We start from the raw sequence: 10000 nt of genomic DNA, 5'->3' as shown, positions 1-10000 counted from the left end.
TGAAACTTTCTAGATTGAGTGAGCCTGTACTAAACAAAATTGTTTCTTTTTTAATGAGTGATTGCTTTGACTTTCTTTAGCTTGAAAATTTTTCAAGTTAAGATTAATTGTTGTCAGATAAGTCAGATTCAATGATGTTGGATGTAAACCAATTACACAAGAAGTTTCTTGTAAAATTTGGCTTTGTTGGTAATGCTTGTAAATTTTGGTGAGTGGTTGTTTGGTTTTGTTTGCATATTTTGATAAGTGCTCTGCAGCTTCATTTAGGACAGTATTTGTTGCTCCTAAGGTCAACTTTCGTCAGTGTTTGTGCTCTCAAAAAAAAATTGTTGACCATTTAATTATCTTACGTACCTCTATGAAGGTGAGTTATTGACAATTATAGAAATTGTGTGAATTGCCAATAGCAAGTTACTATGAGTGTAAGATGAGTATGAATTTTCTACATTTAGATGTAGTGTTAACAGTTTTGTAAGTCATGTTCAAAGGGAATACTTACAGAAATCCATCATGCTTGGCTGCAGTTGTTCTTCGCCTGCAATATTGAGAAAGTCATTAAAAAGAGACTGGTCATTTGTTGAAAGGGTGGGGTGGTTAATGTAACTAGCAGGGATGGAGGCATGTTGAATTTTTTTTTATCTTTTCCTTTGTATAGCATTTTTTATTTTTGTGTTACTCTGTTTTAGTTTGTTATTCGTTACTTGTCAACTGTTCAAGGGATAAAGAGGTAAAAATTACTGGAGTGCTGTAGTTTTTTGTTTGCCATTAATATGAGGTTCAAATTATAGGCTTTAATGTCTCTGTTTTTGATTTGAGTTTGCAAGTGCTTCGAAACGCTACATGTACAAAAACACTCCGTTTTTCATGAGTTAGTCAAAATGGTGAACGTAATAGACGAAATTCATCTCCAGACTCCAATTCAGCAACATTGTTAAAATTTTCAACATTTTAAACTATTACTAGTAAAAGCGGAGGTGGACATTTGTAAGCCAGCATGCTTGCAAAGACCATTTGATTCCTTACATACATCTATGAAGCTGATTGACCATTATAGAAATTTTGTGAATTGCCAATAACACTATTATGGGTGTAAGATGGGTATAAAATTGTCTACATGTAGATGTAGTGTTAATAGTTTTGTAAGTTATGTTCAAAAGGAATACTTACAAAAATCCATCATGGTTGCTTGCAGTTGTTCTTGACCTGTAACATTGAGAAGACCATTAAAAAGAGACTGATTATTTGTTGAAAGGGTGGGGTGGTTAATGGAACTAATGGGGATGGGGGTATGTTGAAATTTTCTTGACTTTGTCCTTTATACAGCATCTTTTTATGTTTCTCTTACTCTGTTTTAGTTTGTCACTCGTTACTTGTTAACTGTTCAAGAAACATTATTTAAAGTGTGTTCCCTTTTCCCCCAGCATAAAATTCAGTGACCACACCTATTTACACCAGCTCTTTCTCTCCCAGTATAATGACCAGTTCCTTCATGTGACAGCAACTGATGCATTGCTTTTTAATCTCTTTGTCGAACGGAGACCTTGAGAATGAAGTTGCTAATTTCTTTATAAGTTTGTAAAAGTAATTCGAAAACAAATATAGAAAAGCAAGCAAACCATTAAGACTATTTTGTCCATTTGGGTCTAAAAAGTTCATAGGGTGAAAATAACTTTCCGATTATGATATTGACCAGCCTAGTCAAAATGTTTTAGTAGCAGCCAAGTTGGCTTTAGTAATAATAAGTAGCCGTCTGCAGCCCTTGCATGCTAGGAGGGTTCTGGGAGCATTCTCCGGAAAATTATGAAAATATTGGCTTCATTAAATGGTTGCATCTAGTGCATTTTAGGGTAAACTGTGCCCTTATTAGGTAGTAATGAAGAATCACATAAGACCTTCAATTTTCAAATTAACGTTGTATTCAGCTAAAAGCATTATTGAAAGAAAGGATAACTATAGTACAGGCAGGTACTTTTTAACTGTGAAAGTGAGAAACTTAGTTGTTGAAAGTTGACTCACAATATACTATAGAGTCAATTAAACTGAAAGCTTCAGGTCTTTATCTTATTTAAGCAATATATCACCTCAATGCAAAGCTATGGGTTTTCAGGACTACATATTTGATACTATATTAGGGCTACATCTTTGTGCTAACCTCACGAAGTCGTTTGGATACTATCTTGTTTGTATCTGCAAGAACTGTGGCCGTTGACCATCCATGCGGATCACTTTCCTACGCCATTAGGACACAATTTTCAAGACGTTCTTGTAGAAGCGATGGTGTGCGCAGTTTGTGCAGTTTAGTTTGACGTAGTGTATTTTGTGAGGGTTAAATTTCTTTACAAAGACCGCTTTAAACTTACTCATCTTAATCGAATGCTGAAGCACAACTAACAATTATAGGACCGTTTATACGAGAGAAAATAAGCGGCGGCTGCTGCTCAATGTCCGACACTGGCGGAAAAGAATCAGGGTGTTGGTGTTTTGTACAGGAATCACTAAGCGATGTCACATGGCGTTTCATAAAAGGACCTTATTGGCTCTAACTTATTTGAGTGACAAGAAGGTGGATTAGCCATTGCGTTTGTATCGGGAATAGGCAACCTCGTTTTCAGGGCCTTTTTCCTGGTTTGGGGCGCGGTGAGAATAGGGGTTTTTTCTTGACTTGAGGCAGGGCGGGAAAAGGCTTTCGGAATGTGGTTGGGGATAGGTCCTTTGTAGCAGATGGTCACGTGACCTTGTCAATCGTAAATGTAAGGGCTAGTGTAAAATTATCGTTGGAGATGAAAAGAATGTAATGAAATTAGTAAGGTTGTATATTTTGAGACCATTGATGCTTAATTGTGAAATTTTATTGCCAAGTGTAGGTGTTGATGTACTAAACGCCTTATATCCATAGTTCCGTAGCTTGTAGGGAAAAGACTGAAGGTATTTTTTGGAAGAGGATCGAAGTTGTTGCTTGGGTTTGTAAACGTTAATCAATTCCTGTAGGTAGCTGTTGAAGTGATCGTGTGCGTGGCTTGTGCGGCTTGGGCTGACGTGGTGTATTTTTTGGTTACAATTTGAACTGGTAGAAGAAACCTTACAGTCTGAGAAATGATGAAGGCTAGCAGTATACAGTCGAAACGTAGTGATTAAAGGAACAACATGGCATGAAAAATAATAATACTTTGTAAGTATAACTTATGTTTATAGTTTACAGTGATAAACAGCAACTTAAAAGTAAGCGGCAGATATTGCGTTGTAGGGGGCTGAATAGCCGGCTGTTGGCACATTTTGATTGGGCTGATAATTGATAATTGTTGATTTGTAAATAGGGTAATCGCATTTTTATGTCAAGGAAGCCGTTTAAAATAAAATAAACCGGAATACTTACGATAATCCAATGCGACAAAAACTAAAAAAGATTGTAAGAAAAATAAAAATAAGATTAAGGGAACTTGACATGGACCAAAATTAGCGCAAAATGATTACTAGCTCTTGTCTTTTTGATGGCACGAAGCTAATCTGATTATCTCTTCGTACATTTTTTTCAAAACGCAACTTGAAAACAACAAAAAGGTAAGCAAGTTTGTAAGAGTATGAACAATGTGTACTTAGAAGTACTTTGTTTCGTAGTGGGAACTTCATGTGGCTCTATGTCACAGAGATAAAGGTTTTAACTTCAAGATGATTGTTGACCAATTAGATTTTCATACAAATACGTACACTCTTCTGACTCTACTTCTAGGTTGCTTTGTTGCTCATCTAGAAGAGAAATGTGCATTTTAGTAACTTTAGTAATTAAATTGGCTACCGTTGCGACATTGGTATTCTGATGACGATTATCATATTTCGAGACAAAGTAACACAGTTTACGTCCTTAAAGTGCTGTAATGCGAAGACATTTTAAATCTACACAGTATTCATTTTGGGAGGTTTAAATTTCTTTATAAAGACCGCTTTACACTTAGTCATCTTAGGGCCAAGTCGCACTAGAGGGCAATTTCGGAATTTGTTCAGGACAAATCTGACTTGAAATCGGCCAGTGACAAAAAAATTGTCCGGAAAGCTACAGTCGCACTTGAGAACAAAATATGTGAACAAAACATCACACCATGCTGTGAGCGTCGCACAATTTCCTGCGAAACCGCCTTTACTCGCTTTTTGCGATCCACAAACCGCGACACGAGGGATCTCAAAATGTTCTCGGCTGACGAAGATGTACGGCGCAAAGAAGTTTGGGATGATCCCGGCATTGAGCCGTCTTTGCTGAACTGAAAGGATTCTTGCAACGAGTCAGAACTCGTGGTAGAAGGAGATGGGCTGGGAGTTCCTCGATCGTTGAATATGTAAGGGATAGGCATCGGACAGATCCATCCTGGTGGATATTGAGGAAATTGTTGCCCCATTTCATACGGAAAATATTGGTCGCCCGCGCCTGGATTCATGTTGTTGCCAAATGAGAACGTTATCAATTTTACCACGAAGTCTTTAGCATAGAGACTCTGCTACATATCACCTGTCAAATCATTTCCGAATCAAGACACCCTCGCTATTGTTTTCCAAGATTTGTTTCAGTTTGGCCTGCTCCAGAGGTAGTCGACGGCATCTTTGAAGTTTGTCCGTCTGTGACCAAATTTTGTCCTTCCGTGGACAAACCGGTCGCACTTGGTTTTTCATTGTGATGACAGATTTTTGACATAAGTAAACAGTTTTGTCCTCTAGTGCGACTTGGCCCTTAATCAAATGCTAAAGTGCAATGAACTATGTGCACATCGGGTGCAATATACGAGCTTGCGAGTTTCCTCAGTCATCGTAGTTCCCTCCGACCGTAAACAATGCGAAACAACGCATTTGACTAGCAAATCGACGAAGAACTTGAATCTTGTGTTAATTCGATATCTCCTGGGTTGCTTTTAACGTCGACAAAGATAGTCAAATCCTTTGTAAAGTCAAAATCAGGAGTCTGGAGAAGTAAAATTCCATGTTTCATCCAAACTGAACCCTCACGGCGTACTCCTACTCGAGAGGTAAACATGATCGATTTAAATTTAACAACCTTGAAGCAAAGCTTGTCGGAATTGTAGAATAATTCAGAGCCATCAAGACGCAAACCACAGCCAGTCGTAAAGGTATTGACTTTGAAGATCTTTCCAGCAACATAAAGACGAAACCCATCGGGTAGAAAAGTCAAAATTAAATAAAATAAGCCTAATAGAACCGGCAGCCATAATGGCGCGCACATTGTACTTTTAAGTCTAAACGCTCTCCTTTTATTTTGAGGTTCAGTTAATTACACTTTTACGAGATCATGTGAAGAAAAAACTGCGGATCACGGTGGCAGTTTATTTTACTGCTTGGCTTTTAATAATTTTCATTCATCGACTATGGCATTACGGACCGCGGTGGCAGTTCATTTTACTGCTTGCCCTTTAACAGTTTTTATTCGTCAACTATGGGATTGCGGACTGCGGTGGCAGTTTTTTTAAGTAGGACATTTAGTGGGCCGGGTATTCTGCAATCGCTCATTTTTTCGCATATTTTTTGTCAAACTTTATAACACTTAAAACAAAAGAAAATAGACCTCTTTAGCTTCCTGATCACGTGGTCTGAAATGGGTAAACAGAACATTCAAGATGGCGGATTCTGTAGTTGAACTTGAGTCGCGCTGGTTAAAATCCTTGGAAAAGGAAAGGAAAGTCCCTAAAGTATCTTCAATTACTATTTCAAAACACTTGACAGGCTGTGGAAAAAAGGAGGTTGGCGAGAAAGGCTATAAATTCTTTACAGGAAATTACATACATAATGGTTGGGGTCCCACTAGCACTTGACAGCGCTGTTACAATGCTGTTTTGACCTCTCAGGTCAACAACAGTGTAACAACGGTGTCACATAACCTGCGGTCCCACTAGGAGTTTTAAACAGCAGTTTGAAATTTATAGCTGTCAACTTGTCAGACATCTCAACTTGCAATTTCGCGGGAAAAGCAATCTCGCAGCAAGATGCTTGATCATCGTGTTCTTGCTGGATTGTTTTTTATCATTACTTTAATACTTGTTACAAGGAGGATCAATCTACATCGTCATATGGTCTTGAGCCAATTTCTACATCGCCGAAGGATGTTTCTGGCACGGTTGTTGAGAGCTCGAAGAGTAAGAAGGTTTCATCGCGTTTGGGTTTACCCTTGCCCACAACATTGGCTAGAGGAAATGCTCAATAACAGAGCTCTTAACAGCCTTTGGAAAAGGCATTTTAGAGTTTCTAGAGGAACATTTGATTATATCTGTGGGATAGTTACTCTAGACATCCAACACCAAAACACACGTTTTCGACAGGCGATTCCTGTACAGAAGCGAGTAGCGATAGCTCTGTGGAGACTAGGGTCAGGAAATTCTTATCGATCTACTGCAATAACGTTCGGCATTGGAAAGTCCTCTGCAATTAAAATATGCCACAGTTTTAGTGAAGCAATAAACCAGAGGAAGAACGATTTCATTTCTTTACCAATTCATGAAGATGACATCAAAGAGACTATAAGCAAATTCGAAGAGAAGCTGGATTTTCCACACGTGGTAGGGGCAATTGATGGTACACATGTGGAAATAAAAGCACCACTTTTAAACCCAGCCGATTACTTCAACACAAAGCAAAAATATTCAATTGTGACTCAGGCTGTGACTGATTCTCGAATGCTATTCTTGGATGTAAGTACTGGGTGGCCAGGGAGCATACATGATGCTTGAGTGCTTCGTCTAAGAGGTGTTTTCAGGGAGATAGAAAATGGTACTATTCTAACCAGACCAGTTACTGTAATAAACCGAACAAATGTGAGTCCCCTAATACTGGGTGATCCTGCCTATCCGCTTCGTCCATGGCTTATGACTCCCTTTCCTGCAGGAGGTGCTTTAACAGCAGCACAACAGCGTGTCAACTATCGCTTATCTAAAGCACGCGTGATAATTGAACATGCTTTTGGAAAATTAAAAACCCGCTGGCGTTGTCTGTTAAAGCAACTGGAAGAATCTACGGATCGTGTGCCCCAAACCATCATTACCTGTTGCATTCTTCACAACATATGTATACACATGGATGACCAGTTGGATGAAGATGACGATGATGATGACAGTGATGATGATGGTGGGGATGGTTATTTAAGGCCGGATAATGCGGCCCGAAGGATAAGGCAAGCTATCGCAGACTACCTTTAAACCTCTGCAAGTTACATTCTTTAACTTCAGTTTATAAACTGATCACCACTCTGCAAAATCTACGTATTCATAGAATTTTATTTTCAAAATCTTAAATGATTACAGTCAAAGTGTATTCAAGTTCAAGTATCAAATGTGTTTTTATCACTAACTTGTAGCTAAAACAGGGAAATGTATACCGAATATGAACATCAGACTTGCGCATTATATTCCATGCAAAAAACAGAAACAAAACATTGACCTAATATTTTCAATCTTTCTTAACCATTTTTCCAAATTCTGTTATGGCGGTAAGAAAAAGATCTTTAAAGTTGTTTTCGCTTCTCTCAAGAGCTGCCATCATCCGTTCCTCTCGTTCCTGGCTCTCTCTAAAAATGGCCAACCATGGGTCGTCATCGCTCTGTCCAGGCCCTTTAGGTGGACGCTTTCTCTTCTTAGTCGCCTTGCCACCCTTCTTGCCATCCCCACTGCCATCCTCACTGTCTACCTTGTTGATATCTTCACGAGGGTGCTTCTTAGCCTTTCTGGGATTTTCTCCAGATACGACGTTGCCCTCTAATTCCTCTGTAGTTGAAGAGGTCGAAGGAGCTGATGATGGAGTCGACCGCGGGCTTTCTGAGGAACTCTTGCTTGTTGTTTCCACGAGATAGGGTGGATTAACGATGTCTCTTGAGCCCATGAACTCATCTAAAATGTCGAAATGGGGGCAGGTCTCCATGTTGTCACTTCCCGCTCCCGAACATTTAATTTTGTCTTTTGCTTGTTTGTAGCGGCGAGTGAGGTTAAAAAATTTCTCTTTCACCCTCTGAGGCGTTCTAGAGCTGTTGACCTTCAGTGCCTTCATTTCTTTCTCCAATTTCTCGGCTATAATAGCCCACATTGTCTGCCCCTTTTTCCGAAGGCCTTCAACCTCCTCTTTGTAAATTCTTATCAGGGTCTCTTCTTCTAGAGTGCTCCATGATGGGGAGCGCTTTGTAGTCGAGGTTTTCGGTGATTCTGCGTGGCTGTTAGAAGAAGCCGAGGTTTCTAGCGGTGGACTGAGGGCAGGAACTTGGCTGGATGACGGATAAGGCATGGAGATTGAGGGAAAGGGCATATTTAGAAGGTCGACATGGGGAATGAAGCCATACTGACTGTGACTGCTTCTGAAAGAATCAGTGAAGAATACATGTCAAATTCCCGCCATTACGGATTCGTCTACCCAGCTCACGTTTAAAGGTAAAACATCGTAAAGGAATGAAGTACTAATGAATCAATCGAATATAATTTACCTTTCCCAGCTGGCAGAGGGCCGAAAAGCAGTCCATTCGTTGTTAACAACACACTCCTGCCTAAATTAACCTCATTTTATTTCAAGCATGCTATTGCTTTCTTGAAAAAGAAAAGACTGTGCAATCCACAAAATTTAACAATCTGAGAAACTTATCAAGGTGCACTATGGACAAACGTAATGACCCTTAGCTTACTCATATTTGCTTACTAATACACATTCATAAGTGTTCAAATGCTTTAATCTAAAGGAATGGTTTATAGTTAATGACATTTTTATCTAGCTCAGTTAAGTATTTCTGTCTTTATGGTGCAATGCATCATATTTAATAAGGTCAAACATTCACTGCATTCAACATCTCTAGTGTAAAGGCTTTTAGCAGTTCTTGAGAAATTTCAGTTCTAGTTTCTTCCAGCAGCACATGTTAATCATCGTCTTCATCTGTTAAAACAGGATTCATGAAGTTTGAAAGGAAGCAGCAAACTGTCCAGAGTTGATTTATGGTACCCAATGAACTAATTGGTGTTCTTGTGTTAAAGATGAGAAAATTACTGACTTTTCCTATAGCTCTTTCCACATGAATCCTGTGTTTTGCAATAGTTTGTGTTCTAATGACCTCATTCTCATTAAACTGTGGTTTTTCAAAAAGGGAGGAATATTCAATTGAATTCTTATTTTCTTTAAGTCTTCTTCAATATCAAAGCCTTTGTCCGCCATGATACTATCACCATCTTCAACTTCTGACACTTCTTTTTTGCTTGACAGTAACTCAAGAAATCCACTTCTTGTGACAATTTGCTTATCCGATATTGATCCTGTATATAACTGTGACACAAAGATAAAACCTCCCTTTGGATCAACACCTACAAGAGATTTCAAAGTGTTTGTTGATTTGTAAATTGAGTAACTATGGGACTGCAGTACAAGTGAAGATGGGCACTGAATTTTCAACTCGGTGCAGTCTATGATTATGATGTTATTGGGATGTTCCTCTTTGAATTCTTTGGGCATGTTATCAAATATAACCCTCCTATGGGGCCACACTTTGAGAGCACCAAGGCGGATATACAAAAAGTTGAGCCACGTGATAAATATATTAGAAACTGTTGCTTCCAAAACTCTAAATCTTATGGCTAAGTCTAGATTCGTAAGTCCCAAGCCAAGTTTCATAAGCACTAAAAGAAACTCGTCTTCTATTGCTAGAATGTGATTTCTTTCGGTTCCCGAGTCGGAGTCTGAATCACTGCCATCACTATGTGCAGATTCTTCATCTGAATCAAATAACAAGGAGGTATCAATGCGTTCGTTTTTGCTAGCTTCCGTATACCAGTATACGATATTCTTTCTCTCTCCCCCTGGAAGTACAAATTTCAATACCACTTGAAATTTCGCATAGCTGTTAAATCCTTTAGATGACTGAAATAATTCTCTTCTCGTGCTTGTGTGTCGGCTAGATCCAACAGAACTCTCACTGAAAATCTGTGATCGCACGAAATCTCAACATTAACTTGAGTAGCTCTGGAAACGAAATCTTCTCTATCTG

General features: G+C 38.9%; 2 protein-coding genes and 1 long non-coding RNA gene across 3 annotated transcripts in view; 2 read left to right on the top strand and 1 right to left on the bottom strand.

Annotated features, from left to right (window-relative positions):
- LOC138041778 (uncharacterized) overlaps positions 1 to 2242 on the bottom strand; it is a 10061-nt gene extending 7819 nt beyond the window's left edge. The window contains exons 1-3 of the mRNA XM_068887487.1: positions 2153 to 2242; positions 1168 to 1203; positions 500 to 535 (exon numbers count right to left, since the gene is read on the bottom strand). Of these exons, the coding sequence (XP_068743588.1) occupies positions 500 to 535; positions 1168 to 1180 (49 nt within the window). The 5' untranslated portion in view covers positions 1181 to 1203; positions 2153 to 2242. The remainder of the gene's footprint in view (positions 1 to 499; positions 536 to 1167; positions 1204 to 2152) is intronic.
- LOC138040946 (uncharacterized) overlaps positions 1 to 10000 on the top strand; it is a 40987-nt gene that overhangs the window by 18753 nt on the left and 12234 nt on the right. The gene's annotated exons all lie outside the window — the stretch shown is intronic.
- Positions 6099 to 7187, top strand: LOC138041776 (uncharacterized). The gene is made up of 2 exons (XM_068887486.1): positions 6099 to 6705; positions 6877 to 7187. Exons 1-2 carry the CDS (start codon positions 6099 to 6101, stop codon positions 7185 to 7187), a joined length of 918 nt encoding a protein of 305 aa, XP_068743587.1.

Source organism: Montipora capricornis, chromosome 3 (assembly GCF_036669925.1).
Source record: "Montipora capricornis isolate CH-2021 chromosome 3, ASM3666992v2, whole genome shotgun sequence".
In the NCBI taxonomy this organism is placed as follows: domain Eukaryota; kingdom Metazoa; phylum Cnidaria; class Anthozoa; order Scleractinia; family Acroporidae; genus Montipora; species Montipora capricornis.
Note: the sequence above shows the minus strand (reverse complement) of the source record. Positions and strands in the feature narration are given on the sequence as shown.